Source organism: Pagrus pagrus, assembly GCF_965226575.1.
Source record: "Pagrus pagrus genome assembly, chromosome: 13".
Taxonomy (NCBI): domain Eukaryota; kingdom Metazoa; phylum Chordata; class Actinopteri; order Spariformes; family Sparidae; genus Pagrus; species Pagrus pagrus.
Genome location: NC_140197.1, coordinates 23,245,419 through 23,267,650, shown reverse-complemented (window position 1 = coordinate 23,267,650; position 22,232 = coordinate 23,245,419). Strand labels below are relative to the sequence as shown.

The following is a 22,232-nucleotide window of genomic DNA, read 5'->3' as shown; positions in this document are numbered from 1 at the left end:
ATTGGTTGCTGCTTGATGTGCTCATATGAATTTGTTTTAACTGGCAATTACTGACCTATATGTAACACAAAAGTGGCTGTAATTGCCGGGTCTTGATGTTTAGGTCAGCCTGGTTAAAATATATTTTAAATAAATATTTTTCAATATTTGATGATCTGAGGATGAGACTCAACAATCAACCATCTTTCTCCAGGAAGTTACATTTTGTTGCTTTAAGTTTGCGTTTATTAAACATTACTACCACCTAGACCTGATCTTATACTCTGAGTCATAACTTGGTGTTCAAGTGGTATAATTGTGTCAATCTGTGGACACATTTTTTTAATCATGATTAATGATGTCTCTTTTAAGTTGTTCTTTCCAGCTACCCCCTAGCAACTGTAGAAGTTGCCCTGTGGGGTCAAAGGGCCATGATTGATTTCAGTAACAGGAAACAGGTCCAGACAGAGAGCCCTTTGCTTTACCTCCTTCTCAGCCCACGTCCTCCTCTGCCTTCTGTTCCAGGTCGGTGACAAGGTGATGGTGGTGAACCGCTTCGGGCTGTGGCAGGAGGTGGCGGTGGTGCCGGCGAGCCACACCTTCCTCATCCCAGAGGGCATGAGCTTCGAGGAGGCGGCAGCCCTCCCCGTGAACTACATCACCGCCTACATGATGCTGTTTGACTTCGGCAACCTGCGGCCCAACCAGAGCGTCCTCATTCACGCTGCAGCAGGTAAGGAGACAGAGAAGGATGCACAGCATGTATGCACACAGGGTACACGTGAACCCTTTTATTTAAAGTCAGCGTAAGGGTGAGAATGGATGCATCGCTCTCCATGAAAGTGATGGTTAAATTAATTATAACTTAAGTATTTATTTTGCAATCCTGTGAATGAAAACCACATTTAATCAGTTTCACGTCAGTGTGTGTCAGCCTCTGCTTTGTAATTATCAGCTACACAAATAAATTCAGTCACACTCGCAGCCTTTTGAGCCGATCTGTAGAGAACACGTTTGAAATTCTGTGCAGAAGCTCAACACAAAGATGCAAAGCTCGAGGAAACGCCCTTGAATGTTTCCTTCTCTGCACCTCCTGTTCATGCATTTCTTTTCTATATGAGTTATGGCTGCTGGAGACAGTCCCACTGTTCATTAGCAATGAGACGTGACTCAGTGTTTTTGCACCCTCTCGGACTGCACTTACACTGGAGCACCTGTCACCTGCGCTGCGAGGTCGGAGGTCAGAGTGAGTGGGTGGGAGAAAGTAGGGGACTGAGGGAGTAAAAGCACCTGTTTTGGGGTGTGATGCACCCAGCATGAGAGCATTTGATTTTGCTGTGTTTACACTATCAGGCCAGCTGGAGAGAAGGGGAGTGCATTAGCCAAAAGAATTTGTTCTCTCCCTGTTTCCCTCTCGCTATCTGCTCTCACTTTCCCTCTCGTTCCCACTCTTTCTGCGCCGAGGGACCTCTCTGCGTTTGTTGAATGTAGGTGGCTATAAGAAAAAGTGAGCACATGATGAAACCTGAGCCTGTTTTCTCTCTGGAAGCCAAAAAAATGACAGAGTGCTCTGGGAGACTTCTAGCCCAGGTGGATGCGTCCCTTAACATTAATACAATGAAACCAAAAATGAATGGATGTGTGAGATTGTTGTTAAACTGCGCAGTTTCCCAAGAGCTGACTGACAGCTAGCAGATTCATTGTTGTGGGACTGGTGGTCTACAGAGGAATCCCAAATGTTTGCGTTCGCCATGTCATCCAGCTGATGTCACTCACAGCTTGCCAGAAGCTTTCTGTGCCGAGTATGTTTGCTATAAGAGGAGGAATGCAGCAGTGGAAGTGTGGTGTAAGACACTTTTCCCCGCTGGTTTGGTCGAGGCGGCGTCTCTGGTTTCTCGAGGCAGGCTGCCAGTCTTGGCTCGCCAGCTGTCCGGACATCAGGATTGTAAAAGCACATTACTGAGGCTATGACAAAAACATTTGCTGAGCAGTCTGCTTCGCTGCACTCTGTCATTCTTCGCATGTGTAAATCAGCTCTACAACGCTGCTCTATTGAGGCTTTCTGTTAATAGCGGTGTACATGCTCCTTTTGTTAAAAGGTGTTGAGAGATGAGTGTGAGTCGGGGAGTCTCACTCCAGAGTCTGTCAAACATTGTTCCAGATATTCTCTGATCTGATGAGAGATCAGAAGTATCTGCTGCGACCAGAGAGAGAGAGATTGCATCTGGGCCTATCTGTCTGTCTCCTAAAGTCTGATATTGTTTAATATTGGGAAGGAAATTGCTGACAGGGTGGCATCTTGACTAAATGTATTCCAATACTGGATCTGGTTATTTTTCACAATATTGTAAGGTAGCCATGTGTTGCTACGAGGGGCACATTTATTCAATACTTTCTGACATTTTACAGACCAAAAGATTAACTCATTACCTGGCAGATAATCAAGTTAACAAGTTAACTGATAATGAAAGTAAGCTTTAGTTGCAGCCCTGCAGTGATTTAAGGGCGTGGTTCCCTTTTCGGTTTCATATGAAGATTAGGTGTTGTTTACAGTTGGGACGCCGGGACATGTCCCCACCACTTTTTGAGATGGCTCATTTTGTCCCTGTTACTTTTTAAAAGCATTTGTTTTAAAATATTATGAAAAATAACATGAGCCAATAAATGTTAACCAACCAACGAGAACACTTTGCTCTCCATCAGTACCTGTTGAAACTGGCTGCAATTGTGAGCAGATATGTACAGAACGCTGTGAACTATAGGTAAGAGTCATGTAGAGGAAATCTGTTGTTAGTTGGGATCAGCATTTGAAAATAAAGTTAATCTTTTTTCACTGTCTGGCAAAAGATACAGAAGTATCCGCTAACGCACCAACAGGCAGCGCTGTAAGTTTCGGTACTGTTTAATGTCATTGCTCAAATCAATGATTTGAGCAATGTGCACCTGCGACCCGTCACTGCAGTCCATCCTCAGGTCACATGAGTGAGTTGTGAGAAGCTCAAATAGATTTTCCCATCTGTGATCATCTCCTATGAATATCTTTCAGAGACCAGAGGAAGTAAAACTTTCCTGTTTTTCAATAAAAAAGTAAAAAATTGTGTAGTATAGATTAGACTTTTCTTTTTCCCTATCATCTTTAAAATCCTTGCGGGATGCCTTAGAATGAAACTACTGATCCAAGATGAAATGAACTCTGATTACATTAAGTAACTTGCTTTCATAACCCATTCAGATGTCATGTTATTGTCTGCAATGCGTCACATTAAAATGTGGAACACCACCACTGTTCCCTCAATTAAAATTCCTTGTTTCAGTTTAAATAGTTTCCGAGAATTGATCTCCTTTTTTTGAATGTTTTTGGAGTCACAATCAACCCGTAACACTTCAGAATAGCGTGTCCTGTATTTTGATCACGAAACAGTAAGTAACAAGTACTACTGTTACCTCTCGACGCTGCCCACAGCTCCAGCGAGCTCCCCATTGAACCACACGCGGTATCAACATGTGGTTAAACGGCTTTACTTCACCTCGTCAGACTGTCATGCAGGACGATTGCATATGAAGTCATATATCCAGCTAAACGGCAGGGATTTTCTGTGTCGGACGTGCCTGTACAACACTGCATTCCTGCTGGATAAGTTTATGTTCTGCAAAGATAAAGTAGTGAGCTCCTACATGAGATTAACTGGGCCGAGGAGTAGCAGCGGTACAGCTGACACAAGGAGTGATCTGTTTTTCACACTCAGCCACAGGGTATGTTCTGCAATTTTGTTTTAAACCAGTGTAATTTTTATTGACGGACCATATTAGATCAGGAATGTCTTATATCAAACTATTTATTTATAAGTCTTTTCATCAAAGCGTCTTGAGGGGTTCATCCTGAGTTAATCTGTCTCATGGTCGACCTTTTTATCCTCATGATAAGGACATAATTCACTGGTTTAATCACATTAGGAAAACAAAACAATCATCCTCTTTTCAATTACCGTCAGGCTACTTTGTCTGCAAAGCCCCCAGAACTTTTAGTTAATCAGATATTTTCTGTCTAAATGATTAAAAAAATCGATCTTCAACTTCAACAGAAATGTTTGCAAAATGGTTCTTAGCCTTGTGAGCTTGTGTCATAACGTTATTATTTTCTCTATGTGATAAAATAAAAGTAGAGGGTCAAGTCAAAAGAGACCCTTAATCTTTGATTGGTACCCTTGATTGTACAGTAAAACCTCTTTAATTGAAAAAAAGGTTAAAAAAGGAGAAACCTGAGGAAGAGCAACAGCATTCGACATCCTCTCTCAGGATGGACAGACAAGCATCAGGTGTCAGATCTACAGTGTCGACAGAAGAGGCAGTTGTACATTTACAAACAGAGAAACAGAAGTACTGGTCTACAGTACTAGTCTGGCCCAGACTTACGCAAGTTGCCAGGCAACAAGCAGGAAATCCAGGAAGTTACTAGTCCTGATCAAGAAATAGTCTGATACCCAATCTTAAACAGTGAGCTGTTGATTAGTGAGACTTAGAGGTGCTGCTAGGTGGGTTTTGTCACCTGAGGACGGAGCCGGGCTGAGATGTTTCGATCTCAGCCCGAATGTTTCGTAACATATTCGTTGGTCTTAAATATTGCTGATGCAAAACCTGAACAAAGACGTCTCTATAGGGCAAACTGACCTCGAGTGAGAGCCCTACAGAGGGATGATGGGTGTCTGTCCTCTCGCCTTTTGCTCCTCTATTGTTCCGTGTTGGCAGGTAATGTCAATTTATTAAGAGCTCTCCAACAAGCGCATCATTTCCTGTTGACCTTTGCCCATCAGGATCAGATGACCAGTGAAGAACGGCTGACTGGTGCTTCGACTCTATCAGTCATGCCTTTTTGTGTGTGTGTGTGTGTGTAAGTAAACTCTGGTGAATAATCCTCAGCTGCCTCTCTCGTGGGTCCGCTCCTGTCCTCTCTCTCCAAACAATAGCTTGTTGTATTTCCTCCCATCGTGCCTCCCTTCTCCACCGCGCCGCACATCTGCATCCTCCGTTCTCCTCCTCCCCCTCCGGCCCTCCGTGACCTCCGCTCCCTCTGCGTGACCTCTCCGTATCCATGCTCGAATCCCCGTCATCGGGGAACGTGTGCACGTTTCCCCTTTTGTTTTCCCCAGAGGGCTTGGGCGGGGGGAAGTTCAGCGACATTTGGATGTATCTCATGGGTCTTCCACTGTGCCCAGCCAACAGCCTTTCCTCTGACCTCTCCCTGAACTGGTCCTAATGTTTATGAACCCTGGCCAGCCACCCCGCCACCACACCCACGCCACACATTCCTGCATACATATGGGGCTCTGCTGCTTCCAACGATGACGTCCACCTCTGTTTTATTTATGAGATCTCAAGTGACTGCAGGCCAACGTCAAGTGTCGCTCATTGTGTTGCAGATGTGGAATGCATAATATGAATTAGGTGGTGCTGCAGGAGCCTGTGTCATCAGTTTATCTGATGATTCTGCTTCACGGCCTTGGCCGCTTCCCCCCCCTTGTGTGTCAAGATTTTGTGACATTTTGGCGCCAAGGCTGTCAGAGATTGCGGTTTAATTCCAACTGGAGCTGGTCTTAGTGTGGAGAGGCGTACTCGCTAATAGCTCTGTAAGGTGCTTTGGTCTATTAAATAACATATGTTGTCAATCACCTCTTCTCATAAAGCTCCACAGCAGTGTGTTTGAGGTTTGTGTGTCAGATTCCACATATCCTCAGCGCTGTTTAAGCTGGCTGCTATTAAACCTTTTTATTTTTTTCCCACCAGCCAATTATGGTGGCCTCCGTAGTTTTGCAGCTGCTTCTCGCTGGATTATCTGTGCGTAGGACAGAGTTAGACCAGGTTACACTGAGGATTATCTGGGAACACACGATGTGAGAGGCCTCCAGCTGCACGAGGGTAACAGAAGCTACAAGAGTGATGAGTGTCAGCGGTCACAGCTGAGTTACACTCTTGTTAATTGTAATTGGCAGAGTTGAGCTGCTGGTTCTGGAAGTCATTAAAATAATAGTGTGATATATTAGGCCATATCGCGATACACAATAAAGTATATATCAAGATATTTTGTAATCTCTTCACAAGCGCTGAAACATATTTTTGGTTGAGAGCTCAGATTAGCTGTTGAGCTCTCCTCGCAGGATTTTTTGGCTCGCCTCGTACTCAACCGGGTGTTTCTCTTCGAGATGGTGAAGTAAGTTTGTTGTATTTCCCTTTTTGCTGTCACACTCTAGTTGCACTTTCACATTTCTGAAATCGCTCCCATTTTTAACTCTTCCCCGAAGCTGGTAGCGATGTTCCTTTTGCTTTCATCTGTGCTTGTTGTTGCTGTGCGTAATGGTATGACGTCATCACATCAGGTCAGGTTATTGCCCTTATGACTTTATACATTTTGTTATATCGATATTATCATAAATATGATATGGCACACTCCTATTAACAATCTAACAATACAGGTTTATGTTATGAATAATATAGTTTCAAATGAAATCATGCTGTATGGCAGAAAACTCTGAATATATGATGAAGACAGACGGAGGCAAGTCAGAGCTGTGGTAAGTTCAGGATGCTTCATCTTTGCAATTTGAAAGAAAAAACGAGCCATAATAGCAAAATGTATCCCAAACTGACCCTGAATCTGAAAAGCAATTAATTTCAACTGCAGAATGTATTATCAGGTTTCTACAATACATTATCTTTAACCTTGACTCGTTATTAAAGGCGCAAACTAGCATTGTGATTGGATGTTTCTTTTTTCTTGTGCTCTTTGGGATTCATGAGTTATTATCTCGTTACATTTTCAGGTCGACAAGCTTGAACCTTTGTATTTTTTTTTATCAAAGAACCAAATAGAGATGATTCAACCAGCAGTCCTACCCATGAAAGTGCTGTAGCTGTCCGTCACAAAGCATTATCTATGCAAAACATTAGCACCACTTAAAGGTGCAATATGTTAGAAGAGTTTTAGTTTCAAATATTGGAAACATTAACTACAGTTATCAACACAATGTGAAGAAACATCAGTTTTAATCTCATGTCAAAGACGCCTAAGTGTTGATTGCAGAGATATTTACTCAAGTTAGCATGCTAACCGGCTAGCCCCCGCTTCCTCCTGGCAGTTCAAGGCTCCTGTGCAGAAACAACACCAACTCCCATGGTGTTCCTGGCTCACAGTCATTATCGCTAGCTGCATTGCTAAATGAGCTAACTAGCTACATTTAGCAGCAGTTAGTGGTGATATTGTGCCCCATTTGTTTGGAGTATAAATTTGACAGGTGGCCAATTCTGATATATTGTAGCTTTCAAACTTTCAGCTGTGTTGAATTTGTGGTCTGTAGCACAATCTTAAAAAAGTGTAGCGCTGTTTTATGTGTACTGTAAACGCTTAAAGCCAGCGGAGCAGGTGGCTGGATCTCTCGGGTTTGAGAACGTGAGCTCCATGCCTATGTGGATCTTCACGACTGCTGTCAGACCCGCCGGCGGGGCCTCAGGGGTGAATATAAAGCTATAAGGAAAGAAATATAAATTTCTATGTATCTTCTATCTCCCAGGACTCACTCCCACATTACTGCTCTCATTCATTATTTACCAGCTAAGAAAGTCCCCTGCTATTTAGACGCTAGCTGTTACAAGTGTAGTTATCTCTCACTTTTATAGACCCATTCGTCCCGAGAGCCATGAGAAAAGTCTGATGTGCCTTGAAAACACTTCCGTCTCCTCTCCTCCCCTCCCGGTCTGTCTGCTCAGGAGGTCTTACCCCAGTTTAGAGAATGCTAATTCAGTCTGACCACTAAGCGGGAGTCTGGGCTGCGTGGTTGAACCGTCTCTGTGTTCCCCAGGCCTGGCATCGCCAGCGGCAGATCAGCTGCACTGATAGGAGAGGGAAACCAGGGCAACCTCCAACCTCACCCACCAATCACATCGCTCACTCGCGCTCTCATCGCTGCAGCCGTTGACAAGTGACCCCATCCACCCACCCCCGCCCTAACCACCACATACAGTCGCAGGTGTATGTGAAACCTGTGTCAGGACACCTGTTTGCGTGTGTGTGTGTGAATCATAACAGAAGCATAACAGGATGAGCGTGCACCAGCTTGTGTTTCACTTTGCAACCGGGTTCATGGGAGGAAAGAAAGTGGTTTATGTTAGAAATATATTTTGTTTCCACACACATTGATGCATTTTATATGTACAGCCGCAACAATCGATTATTTTTGGTATTTTCACGATTAATCGGTTGATAATTTCGGCTATAAAATTGTGAGAAACGCTCATCTCAAGCCCAAAGTGACGTCTTCAAATAGCTTCTTTTGTCCAATCAACATCTAAAACCCAAGGCCTCTTCATTTAGTTTCATAGATGACAAAGAAAAGAACCAAATCCTTTCAGTTAAGGAGCTGGAACCAGCAATTGTTGCAGATTTTTGCTTGAAAAATTGAAGAAAAAAGAACAATTAAGCAGTTTTCTTTCAATCGACTAATCGATTTGTGCATTTCTGCGCGCTCTCAGTCTGTGTTTGTTCGCTCCTTACTCAGGAAATCACAGGGACCACCTTCATGCACAAGCAAAGGATGTTTTTTTTTTTTTTTTTTAATTTGCTCACCCAGAAACTAAAAAAGGACTTCCTCTATGCCGAGAGAGAAATCCACCATCAGAAGGAGAGCGACAGAGAGAGAGAGACAGAGAGAGAGTGCACATTAAACTGCTCTTCAAGCCCACAGTGTGCGCACACACACATACACACACACACACACTAACACAGCCATCCCAGAAAAAACACCACCAAGGTTACATAATGCAGAGTAATACCTCAAAAGTCCACGTTCACAAACAGCCAGCCACAGCTCCTCTCAGCGTTACAGGACTCGTTTCTGAACCGAAGCGTGTAGCAATAAAAATGTTCAATTATTTGCTTCGGCTTGTTGATGTTGTAACACAGCCACCGCAGCGAGTTTGGGTAAGAAGAGATGCTTGGGTCCACGTTTGTATTCCATTCTTTGTCGGCCGCTACCGCCACAGGCTTAATGATAGGTTCGAGGGCCCTTGAGGAAATGTGGAAACAAATGCAAAAGAGATCACACAGGAAAACAACACGGAGCTCTGAGACAAGGGACCAGTAATCTCTGTGGTGTTGACAGTAGCCATAAGGCCACCATCCCTCCCTCGACTAACACCTGAGATTATTGACTGTCTCACACGATTGAGAAACGCCGCGAGATGTGAGATCACAGCGCGAAAGGAGATTCGCGAGGTGAATCGATCGGAACGAGGTGGACGTGATATCCATCCCGTAAATTTTTTGGATATCTGAAAAACATTTCTGATGTCCCCACCCACCCCTGCTGTTGAACTCTGGGTGTGGAGCAATAACAGTGGCCTCAGTGTCAGTCTGGATTCCTCTGTGTTTTGGGGAAAATTCCTCTTCGCTCCTAACAGTCATGTTATGGAAGCCAAGTGCAAATTGTGCCAAACTGCGAGTATGTAAGGATTCAGGGGAAGACAAAACCCTGCTGTGTATCCTGTTACTCCAGAAGGAGAGAAAGAGAGAAAAACAAAATGAATAGGTGGACGAGTTTTGACGTTTCCTAATTTCCAAGTGCAAACAATTCAATTGGATCTCGCGGAGAACAAATGTAATTAGGAGCAAGAATTTGCTCAAGCTGCTTTCTCCTCCACGGAGCTAAGTGTTTTTGGATGGTCTTAAATCACAATCAGTCCCAGCCGTGAGAGATGATTCTCGTCTGACGAAGTAGATGTAGAAAGAGGAAGAATAAATCAGGAAAACAAGGCAACAACAGGAACTGAAGCATTGGGTTAATGAAAGGTTAACGTTTTAATCTCTGTGCATATTTGTGAAGATTAACTGATACCAGCAGCCATTCAGGACTGTTCAAGGCTGCAGCTCCTCTCTCCTTTGTGATCTGCGTATGTATGGATGGATGTGGTCGGGGGCAGCGAGGGGTTCTTGGCACAGCTCGGCAGTCTTGTGATGTGAGATCAGGAGTTTGTTCTCAGGGGGATTCAGGAAAAGGTGCCTTCCTCCTCCCCCCGGCAACATATTTCTTTGACTGGAAATACATTTTTCCACGCCCCCAAATTTTGAAAATCAACCATATCTGATTGTTAAGAATGCATTTCTTTTTCTTTGCTCACTGACTTCATAAAGCAGAAGCAGAAGGGGAATCACTGTGTTCATGACAGCAGCCGTGAGTTAAATATTAATATGCGAGCGGCTGGCTGTAAGTACGTGGGATTAATGGATGCATCATCCCGTTGGTCACTTGTTCACACCTGCGCGTGAGGGCTGTTACTATGTGACGGAGCCTTTCAGTAAAAGCAGCTCTTAACCCCCACTCAGACAATGCATATTCAACATTTTCTCACCTTTTATTCAACTCCCTGTCTACCTCACATGAACAGTTACTCATGTAAAATCCCCATGAGTCAAAGGCAAACAGATGCAGGTGTGCTTGAAGTGTTGGTGCAGCGTATAAAAGATGTGTGTAAGTGCATGATAGGTGCATTTGTTGTCACATATTAATATAGAACAAATATGTACTGCTCTTTAAAGGTCCCGTAGTGTCTAAGTTAGATTTCCATGTCTTTTTTTGATTATAAAGCAGATCTAGGTGATGTGACGGCATCAACTGTGCCTTTAAACCAGGCGTCACCTCTTCCGTAAAGTTGTGATGTCTGCTAACAGCCTCACCATCAGTCTGAGGCCAAACATCACATCGCTGCTAGCTGGGGGGAGGAAAGTGTGATGCACTGTTCTGAGGAGATGTGCTGCCGATCAGTTTGGTGGAGAGCAAAGGATTGAAAGAGCTAGTTCAGTCCCTTGAGCCGGAGTACGTTATGACATCGAGAGCTACTGTGACTAAACACGTGGAAAAGCACTTTGAGAAGAAGAAGGGTGAACTAAAAGTCAAGCTTGCCAGGGGAGACAAGCTAACGGTGCTTGTTCAGGACTGTGAGAGCCGACCAATCAGAAGAGATGGGGTTTTTCAGAAGGGGGCCTTAAAGAGACAGGCACTAAAACAGAGCGTTCATACGGAGGGTGAATAGAGGTGCTGCAGGAATGGATAGTATGAGAAATATAATGTGTTTTTGAACATGTAAATATTTCTGGTATGGTGCCCAAAAATAGAAAATAAGAGCCTGAAAATAAGCATAATATAGGATCTGAGCGTACAAACACCTTGACACATCCTTACTTTACCAAAGAGGAAGATATGACCCCGTCTGTCAGATATAAACTGGTGTCAAACTTGTGATTGCCATCAAACTCTCATATGTGTGAATCTCTCGTATGCCTAAAGGAAGAGCAGTCAATGAAACAAAATGGCTTCCTTTGCTCAGTCATTGCCCGCAATTTGGCCGAGGTTTCCTTGGCAACACAAACTTGGTTTCTCACTGAGGACAAGGAGAGATGGTGCTGTTGTAACGCTGCCGCAACAACACTCACATCCAACAGCAACAGCCTTGATTTTGTTTTCTCATCAAATCTCCCCTCAGTGTCAGCGGGTGTGATCATGGTGATGCAGAGCGCTCTATTCATCTCTCATGGGCGTTAGCTCTCAGATGAGAACCACAAATCAGAAATGTTTTTGGTCTTTACTGGGTTGTATTCAAATGATGTGTTTCATCGAGGGACCATTTTATGTAACAGATGGCACAGAGGTTTCTTTTTAATAATTGGAAATAAAAGGCTCTTAAAATTAACCTTTTTATTCTCGTGCTGAGCATTTCCTGGTCAGAAATTAATACGGAGGATCATTTGATTTGGCATTAATCTTATCATTACATCTCAGTTCACTGGCCAGTGACAGTGCTGGTTTTATGTGATAGTGCTGCCTCAGAGACTAACTGCCAGGATGTCGTTGAGGAAATTGCACTATTCGACTGGTTCACTGGCTCAGAATAATTTTAATGCTGAGATGAAGGGAGCAGAGGTGCCTCTCTGACATCTAACACACCACGCTCTAGCCATATAAAAGATATGAAGATGTGATAACTCTGACATGAAGCTTTTTTATTAGACATGCCTTCACCAAGGAGTCCCCTTTTGTACTCACACATAGACACCAGCTACCTAAATGCAGCTGTTTTCTTTCCACCCAGATCCATGCATTATTCCCTGAGAAACTGATGAAAATGTTGAAAAATCTTGCAATGTTAAATCCAGATCTGCATCAAGAGTTAATGGGGCTCCAATCCGGGCCGAGACCCATCCTCCATCCAAGTTTCATGGAAATCTGTTCAGTAGCTCTTATGTAATCCTGCTGACAAACCAACCAACCAACAAATGGGCACGGGTTGAAAACATAACCTCCTAGGCAGAGGATATTAAGTAACTGTACAATTACTGGTCCAATTACATTGAGTTTGCAAAATAGAGTAAAAGAAGCATGTAACCTTCTATATCCACTTTGGTTGTTGCTGAATTTATAAGATAAAATCAAGGATAAGTTAACCTCCATAACCTGTCTCCTACATCTTTAGCTAAATAAACCATTTAAAGCAACATTATGTAACCGTTTTACTTTTTTACTACTAAGGCCAAAGATCACGTTGCTGCTATCTGGGAAGAAAGTGTGATTCACTGTTCGGAGGAGATACGCTGCCAATCAGTTTAGTAGAGAGCAAAGGATTCAGGAGAAAGTTAGAAACAACACAAAACACTAACAACAATAATATTAATAGTTATATGCGGTATATCTGATATAATATAATAATAGTTTAATCACTAATTAAATGAGATTTACGCAGCACTGAGGAGTGAGAACATGGTTTTCACTGGACAGCAATGGTGCAACTTACAACCTGTTGTCAAATCTGTCATTTCTGTTTGTGTCTCAGTGTGTGTTTGTGTTTTCTCAGTTTCCAAGGAGAGAGGAAGAAGCTATTTTTTAAACTGACATCTCATAATCAGAAACATACTTATATACTAAAAAAAAACATCTTCCTGTTTGGTTACTTTAGCATAAATCTAATCAAGCGTGCATAGGCCTCCTCGTGCACGCGCCTGCTTCCTGCCTTTCTGATTATCTTACTGGGTGTGCACATTAAATGTCTGGTTGCCTTTTGTAAGCGAGTGAATCATGATTTCATCATTCATCTAATCCGAACCTGCATGTGCAGCAGTCGGGGCAGCTCGGCTGTGTCATTATAAATGGATGTAAACGTACATGTTGCTTTGTGTTGCTTTATTCCCTGCTATCAGATAAGACATGCTCTTTATTTGGTCATGCATAGATGACCTTTACGGATGCCTTTCAGTTCAAGTCCTCCGGTCAGCCTCCATTTCAAACAAGCCACTGCTTATCAGTAACCTATTACTTCTTGCTCCTGCAGCCTTAGCAAACATTGGCTCAGGCATTTACCACAACTATGTACACACTTACAATACAGTGAACTAACCGCAGATATAGAAAACATGCACCGAAGTCTCACAGCACTTTTGTCTTGAAAAGTTATCTCGGACAATGTAGCACATGTTGTTTTCAGCTGGCTCGGTTAGCAGGAGCTGTGTTTATGTAATTTGCGATAGAATGTCATCCAGCTCCCCTTTCCTGACAAAACAGATACCTCAGCTACATTTTTTTTACCCCGTGGTATTTCAGACAGGTTGTCTTGAATAAGGAAGACCAAAAAATTTGATGTGTCAATTGAGCTACAATGCCTACTTTCTCCAGAGCTGGATGTGTGCGCTTGTGCATCTGTGTGTGGGTGTCTATTCTCCCCAGGCCAGTCGGAGTAATGCAATTGTGTTTAATGCGCTCTTTACATACCCTTGAGCAAAACACATCTGTGCTGTTATTGACTTGGCTTGTTTTGGACGATAAATAATGGAAATTACATTTACCTGCCACAGAAAATGCGCTTGGAACGGGAATTCTTGGGCGCCTTCAGCGACTGTTATGTTCAGCTGAGTTTCATGCAGGCCTCGGTGTTGCCTTGAACAAACGCATTTAGTTAAGGCTGAATCCTTACAATAGAATTATCACAAGTCATATCCTAAAGGTGACATTTTCTCACAAAAATCATAACTGTTTGTTCACTCTGCCTCTCTTCCTGCAGGTGGTGTGGGCATTGCTGCCACTCAGCTGTGCAAGACTGTGAAGGATGTGACTGTGTTCGGCACGGCGTCAGCCAGCAAGCACGAGACCATCACTGAGGGCGGAGTCACGCATCCGATCGACTATCGCACCAAGGACTATGTGGAGGAAGTCCGCAAGATCAGTCCGAAAGGTGAAAGACTTGCTTGAAAAGTGCTCTAAATCTGAGGCTTGTGTGTGCAGGGATTGGAAAAATAAAATTTTAACCAGGGGAGAACCTGAGGGCCAAAGTTGGCCTGAGATAAGGTCCAAAGTATAGTCCAAAAGTAAAAATCTGAAGTCCAAGCTCCAAAAAGCCAGGCAAAGTCCAAAAGTCTAAAGAGAAATACAAAAACTGAAGACAAATCAGGAATACAGGGAAACACCTGGACCAGGGAACAGATGCAGGACACGGGATGACAAGGGAAAACGCAAGCTTAACTTAAGTACACAGGTGAGCAGTTAAAACGGTGGGAAAACAGACAAAGAGAGGAAGTGGAAAGTAAAACATGACACATGGATAAATCTACCGAAATAAAACAGAAAATCTTTAAATGTGTCCCTAATTATTCATTATTTTTCAAAAATCTGAGCGAGGCGGGCTGAGTGACACTGATCAGGATATTGTAGATTTTAACACAATGTGATTTATCATCAGTAAAGTGGACATATATATGACTAAGTGGGTCTGGTGAGTTCAGAAAATGACATCACTTTACTGTAATGCAGCCTTTAAAAACAGGAAAAGATATACTTATGTCATATCCTGCTGAAACAGTATCCAAAATCTAAGATTATATATAGACTCATATCACTAGAATAACGACATAACATCGATATATTGCCCATGATATGTTGATTGTTTCAAAACAAATAGTCCAGATCAATATATTCCCACTGGCACAAAGCAATCCTGTGTGACTGCAGCCTTTGTTGATCACTGTTGAACAAACTGCAGACAGCGAGATGATACATTTTCATACACTTTGTTTTTTTCCTCATGACACAATTCTCAGCAGAGCTGGCTGCCATGAACACTAGACTGACAGCGTGCAGGGAGTCATTTTTCCTCCCCATCGCCGAACAGTGACTGTTTGGATTCTCATCGCCATCAATAATGCATCCGCGGAGTTTTATGTAGATGTAACCCTGGACTCGCTGAGAGGGCCACACAAAAACGCTGCTTTTCAGCAAAATGAAACAACATCCAGTTCCTGTTTTTTGCCTTCGCCTACCGCTGCGTTCCTAGCAGGATGGAGACTGTTATTGTGCTGGAGACTCATTTCATAGTCCCCTCTCAAGCCCGTCTCTGTTCTCCGTAGCATGGAGCGAGACAGATAGACATTACAGAGACAGATAGGAAAAGAGCGAGAACTGACACTTCGGACAGAATGTATCTAATTAGAAGCCTGGATCAATGTGCAGCCCTGCCTGCTACCTTTGCCTCTGTCTTTGGCTATCCATCAATTCATCTGTGCTGTGGTCAAGGCAGAGTCCTGCTGTGAGCCTCCAGCAATCAATAGAAGCAGGGTTTAACGGAGCAAGGAGGGGTAGCCCAATTTGAGGAGTCCCCTCTGGCACAAAGGAACATCATTAAGGCCGAGCCTACATGGCCAGACGTTAATAAGCCACAGAGAAACCTCCGTAGTTGGGTTTCTCTTTACCATCTGCTCAGAGGTCAGTCTGTTAATCTCTCCACCTACAACTGGAATGAACAATGACGCGGAGACATTTTATCCCTTCTGTCTTATCAGTGACAAGAATGAGAAAACATAAAACAAGTAGGATCTCCGCTCTCTCTCCTCCTTTCCTCTCTTGGCATACATAAGAGTTCCTCTTCGTGTAAACATGGCACAACTTGGCTACACTCGCTACTCCTAGTGAACTCTGGCATGCGGAGGGGGCTGCTGGGGAGACTTGGCAGGCTGCTTGCGCTGAATGCAGACCAGTGATAACTGTCCCCTTCTTCTCTCTTTCTGCTCCAGGAATGGACATAATACTGGACCCTCTCGGAGGATCTGACACCCATAAGGCCTACAACCTGTTGAAGCCTATGGGGAAGCTCATCACCTATGGTAAGTGGTAAAGAACCGGAGTGTAGGTCTGTTATTTTCAGGAGCCTCCGTGAGTTAGCGAAGCAACAATAGGCAAGAGTAAACGCAAATAGATTAGATTAAAATGGTCGTTTTGGAATTATGCTTGCCAATTTAACAATTTGCCACACAAAATAATCACATTCAGAACCTCTCCTATGAGCCAAAGTCAAATAAAAAACGAAGCCTCAACCTCCACAAACAAACTTTTTTTTTTGGAAAAGACGTCTCACGCAGCGCTCGCCTGGAGGCTGCATGAATCTCTCCAGCCGAGCTTCTCCAGTTTGTCCATTTTTAAATTCACCAGAACTTCTTATGTAACGCCTAAAACCAAACATGTTTTAATAGGCTGGTTGGCAGCGGAGCGAGCATGGTAGGAAACACAAAGGTTAGCTCATAGATTAACTTCATGGCAAGCTACCTGCACAAGCTAGCAGCTGACAGAGATATCCATGAACAGGGTATTCCTTAACTTGTTTTTACTCCTACGGAGGCTCATTAGCAATATATTAATACTTTATGATCTGGGAGTTCTTCACTGTCAGCGTTGTTGTTATGTTTAAAGGGGCACTGTGTAGTTTTAGAGAAGAAATTCAAACACAGAATTTTTATATTTATAATATTAATGAGGTAATAATACAAACTCAGAAATATTAAATTTTTCCATAAGCTGTTCTCAGAGGAAAATAAGGTCCCCAGAACGCAGTTTGAAGCTAAAAAGGTGGCAGGGTCCGCCACATATAAACAAAGTAAAACAAAAACTGTGTTGTCCTTTAAGGTCAGCTTGATTATTCAGTCATTGTTTATATAGTTTGTTTAAGAAGATGTTTAAAAAGTTATAAGAAGATCAGTCAATGAAGATCTTTCTCTTCCTCAAAACTACATACTGCACCTTTAAATATTACTCCACTTTACTGCAAAAATCAAAAAGCAGCTGCTGTCGCTGCAGACGTCTTGGATTATAACTGATAAGCAAATTAATACAGAACATGAAATAGTCGTTGGCAGAGTACAGCTGCTTCTTGGTGGGCAGGCTGACCTCTCTGTGGAGGTCCATGTCCTCAGTGTGCTGTGTGTCATCCGTGGGAAGGCCTTTACGCTCTCTCTGTTGCGATGCCAATCTGGACCCAGCATGCATGCAACAGTGGGCGGGGTCGGCATCCATGGAGAACAGGGCCTTGCCTTTGCATGCTGCACAAAAAAACCCACTACCCAGCATGGTGCCCCCCCCCCACCCCCCACCCTCGCCCATTCACCCTCTCTCACCCCTACAGAAGCCCCACCCCACCCTCCCTGTCCCTCGGTGCTGGCTGCTCCTCTTCCAGCTTATCAGAAGTATGCATGGCGGAACAATGGGCGTTCTATCCACACGAAAAACCTGGAATGTGTCTGAATGTAGCAGGCCCGGGTCCCTCTCTCCTCTCAGAGCATGCTTTGTGTCCCCCGTTTCCCCCGAGAGAGAAACAGTGACAGCGAGAGCATCGGAGGTTGTGTGAACACAGGAGGAGGGGATCGGAAGGACATGTGGTGACAGCGAGAGCTGAAGTGCCAAAAAGGTTTTCAGGGTGGAAAGCGTAGGTGCGAAAGAGAGGTGAAACAAAGAGCTCATGGGTAGAAGCACCTGACATGACTTAATGTTGATTTGACATGTTGCCTAGTGATTACTAAGGCTTTTATTTTGGCCAGTTAAACGTGATTAAAAACAGATGAGCGCAGATGATGCCAGTAATGTATCCACCATTTCCCCCCACACCATTTTTTTTCTTAAATTTGAGAAGCAAGAACCAGCAAATGGTTGTCTTTTTTTCTTGATAAATAACTTTAAAGATTTAAAGAATCAAAATTTGGTCTTCTCTTTTCTGTCAGTGACATAATGGAGTGATTGTTTCACCACTAAGAGAGACAAGTTGAGGATCAGGTGAGGACAAAGTGGGTACGGTCAGAGCGAAAGGGAGAAAGGGAGAAAAGCTGGAGTGGGGGTTGAATATTTGATAGAAAATGAACCAGCCTTCTAAATAATTCATCAGCAGCAAATCATTTGTAAGGCTGCAACTAATGATTATTTTCACTGTCACTCAATCTGCTGATGATTTACATGATTATTCGTTTAATCATTTAATCTATAAAATGTCAAAAATTGTGAAAAATGCTAATCACAATTTCCCAGAGCTCCAAGTGACGTCGTTAAGTTGCATCCAACAGCCTAAAACCCAAAGACTTACATTTAAGGAGTTAGAACCAGAACACGTTTTACAGCTTTGCTTGAAAAATGAATGACGCGATTAAGAATTGAAAGGATTTAGAAATGTGGGAATACACGACGTAACACACTCTCCTTTCAGGTGCCGCTAACATGCTCGCGGGCCAGAAGAAGAACCTGATCGCCGTGGCCAAGAACTGGTACCATCAGTTCTCCATCCACACGCTCAGCCTCATCCAGGGGAACAAGTCGGTGTGCGGCTTCCATCTGGGCTACCTGGACGGGGAGACGGAGCTCATCACCCAGGCCATGAACATCATCCTGGATCTGTACAAGGAGGGCAAGGTCAAGCCCCGCATCGACTCCACCTGGCACCTCGAGCAGGTCTGTGTCTTTACTCCCTCACACCTGGAATTAACGTACTTCTGTACATTAGAAAAGGTTGATGGAAACAGCGAAATTAGTCAGTTTCACTTGAGGAGGTTTTGACACCGCAAACATTTAATTATCATGTCTGATTAGCTGTTTCCGCTCTGAGAGAGGAAGAAGAAGAAGTTGTTTTCGCTGTCTGCGTCTTCCTGGATATTCCCATAGCGCAAGAAATAATGGCTAGTACAGGCAGCAGGGGCAGGTTTATGGAAGAGTTTAAGTTAATGCAAGGTTTATGAAACAACAGATATATTGGCTGGTCCTGTTTCAGGTTGGCAACTTCTACTTTTCTACTGCTGCTTTATTACAGCGATACGTAACATAGCCTCTACTGCCATCTTCTAATGAAACTATCCTCTGCATACTCCAGTTTATTTGATCAAAACCAGCTGATGAAAACAACCTTATTTGATCAAATATCCAGTAAATTATTATCATTGTTATTATTATATATCACAATATACTGTATATCTCTATCACGATTCCAGCTACATACAGTACATGATACTTTATTTAATCAGGAAGTCACACTGAGATCAAGATCTCATTTACAAGTGAGACCTGAGTACAAAACGAAATAACATCAAACAAAATTAAGTAAAAAGGATCAGGAAAATGGTAATGACATAGAAATATAATAATCAGATAGGAGAAGATTTAAATATACAATCCAAAATAGGGTTTTTTGTTTGAAACAAAAAAGCTTTCATAAAGACACACTGCTTGACAATATAATTAGATGCATTTAAATAAATAAGTGCATTATAAAATGTCTTACAGACTTACAGACATAAAAAATGAATAAAACCAAGTTTCAGTCTTCTAACTGAACTTGTATTGACTGAGCAGCCTCTGTATGTGGATTCATCTATTCATGGCTGCTTGTTTGTGTGACTGAAAGCATCTCTGTGCACCTCAGTGTGGATGTCCAGATGATTCATTGTGACACGGCTGCATTTACACCTGACTTACATCCATTTTTACGGCGTGCGCTCGCAATCCAGTCACCCAGAACTCATGTGAATGCCAGGTGGGTTTGTGTGTGTGTGTGTGTGTGTGTGTGTGTGTGTGTGTGTGTGTGTGTGTGTGTGTGTGTGTGTGTGCGTGGGAGCTGCAGGAGCTGGGCGTGGCTCACATTCAACAAGGCTCAACACTCGGCAGATGAAGTTTTCTCCACAAGAGGCTCTGTGTCTCCTCGAGCATAACTCAGTCAGCCAGACAGAGTCAGATTGTCGCTGACAAAATTAACGCTGCTAACAGATATGAATAGGGAGAGTGTGAAAAACATGGAGAGAAAGAGGGAGTCAGAGGCTGACATCTTCTGTTGTCAGAGTCGGAGCTGGTCGGTGTTTAGTCCTGTGTGAGTGCGGCCAGAGAGAAACACCCGCTGTCTTTCTCCGCCATCTGACGCTCTTTCTCTGCCTCTCCATCTGTCTGCTCTTTATTTCAGACTGTCTTTAGGTTATTGACTCCCTCTCTGTCTCTCTCCATCGCGCTGTATCCATCCTCACAGTGCATCTTTTTTGCTTTCTCTCTCTTGTTGCTATGGCGACATCCTTTAGTCAGTGTGTGCGTCTGTCTGTAGGGAGGGGCCCTGATGTATGAGAAAGAGACATGGAGGAACAGAGGAGGGAAGAAGGTATATCTCAGTCTAGAGTACAAGTTTCAAGTGTACGTCTGCAGGCGCTGATGCTCGGAGTGGCATCAGAGACAAAAAGCTGTTGGAGGTTGTTTTTAGTGAATGTATTTTTATTGAGTTTTTCATTCATACACAGTGCACAGACACAGCAACGATGACAAAGATCTGGGCTGGGCAATAGGCTCAAAACAACATTACAATATTATTAGGCTTTATTGCAGTACACAACATATATCTCAGTATTTTGAAATCTCTTCAAAAGCACTTCATTAATGCGAGGACATGGCGTTTATTCAATATTAAAAATTAATAATAAGCTTGAAAATATTGCTATTTTTTTAATAATCCTAATATGGTTGAATTCAATGATTTATTTGCAAATGTACACGGTATAATAAGCATCAGATGTAATACCATGGTATACCTTGAAAGCAGCATATCGCTGGAACTGTAGTCCCCTATCACGAGAACGATATAATATGGATATATTGTAGCCCTGGGCCGATATTAGATATCATCGAATATCGTGATATTTGTTGTCGTAAGCGATAATTTTCACAATATCAGATATCAAACAGCTATGTGAGTTATTTCTCACCTGGCCGGCCCTCTAGAGTTTAGAGAGAAGGGAACGAGTGACGGACTAGCTGCACTTAATATATTTTACCATTACACTTACTGTATTTCTAATTTAAAAGTTCCTATTTCACATTATTTATTTAAAAGTGTTGTATGTGTTGCCACAAAGAGAGCAGTCAGTCTTTTATTCAAACTGTTCATACCACCAATCTGCATAAAATACACATAGAATTAAAAAAAAGTATAGATTAAAATGTATTGAAATTATAGATTGTACCATATTTTTTCTATTTTGAGAAAATCCATGACCTTATCACTCTGCCTGCATATGGAGGAGGGGTGTTCGATTGAATGAGGGCTGAGTAGGTCATGCTGTTTAACTGTGCTTTTGTCAGGGTAAGATCCTTTGATGGTGACATTCAATCTCTGAATAAACTTTAAATAGAGAGGAGCAGAATACTGATCAAAATGTGCGATAAAGGCTGACAGGAGCTTGTTTGCATCAGCTGTTGGTTGATAGTTAATCAAATAAATGATCGATTATCACGGGCTGATTACAACAGCCACGCCCTGACTCCATTCATCACAGCCCTTCCTCCCTTCACACTGTTCGTTTTTTTTGCCTCGCTCCAATAATCAATAAACATTCATGGGCAATATTTGAAAATTAGCATCCCTCTCGTGTTTTTCTCCTCCGTTATCTACATCTGCACTGATCCCCAGGAGGATAATGGTCACGTCTGTAACCGCAAATAGCCCACTCAAATCCGAGATGCCTGGGAGCCAGAGACGGATCTCAGAGAGTGGAGGGTGGAAGTGGGTGGAGTCGTCAAGAGAGCCTCAGACGCTCTCACTGTGACTTTCATTCACATTGAAGATGATTCTTATAATTCCCCGACTCACCCCTCCCTCCTCGTCTTGAAGGACACCAGTTGCTCCCTTCATCCCCTCCTCTCCCTCCACTTCGAACTCCCACACTCCCCCTCTTTCCCATGTGTCTGAGTCGTCAGGGCCACGTTTCAGGCAGGCTTTACGTTGCTAGGAGATGGCCCTGTTGCCGTGGCATTGGTCGTTAGGTGGTCTGCCTGCCTTGCGCGATGAGGGGGATTGGAGGGAGGAGGGAGGGGGGAGGCGACGGAGGCAGGAACAGGCAGTGGACGGAGCTCGGTGGTCAAGAGGAGGGTGTGGTTGGTCCGGCTGGGATT

At 43.2% G+C, this 22,232-nt stretch overlaps 1 protein-coding gene across 1 annotated transcript in view; it reads left to right on the top strand.

The window, feature by feature from the left end:
* The window catches only part of vat1 (vesicle amine transport 1), a 36,208-nt gene that overhangs the window by 7,220 nt on the left and 6,756 nt on the right, over positions 1 to 22,232 (top strand). Inside the window, exons 2-5 of the mRNA XM_084372524.1 lie at positions 505 to 712; positions 14,071 to 14,241; positions 16,073 to 16,162; positions 18,523 to 18,764. Coding sequence (XP_084228650.1) covers positions 505 to 712; positions 14,071 to 14,241; positions 16,073 to 16,162; positions 18,523 to 18,764 — 711 coding nt within the window. The remainder of the gene's footprint in view (positions 1 to 504; positions 713 to 14,070; positions 14,242 to 16,072; positions 16,163 to 18,522; positions 18,765 to 22,232) is intronic.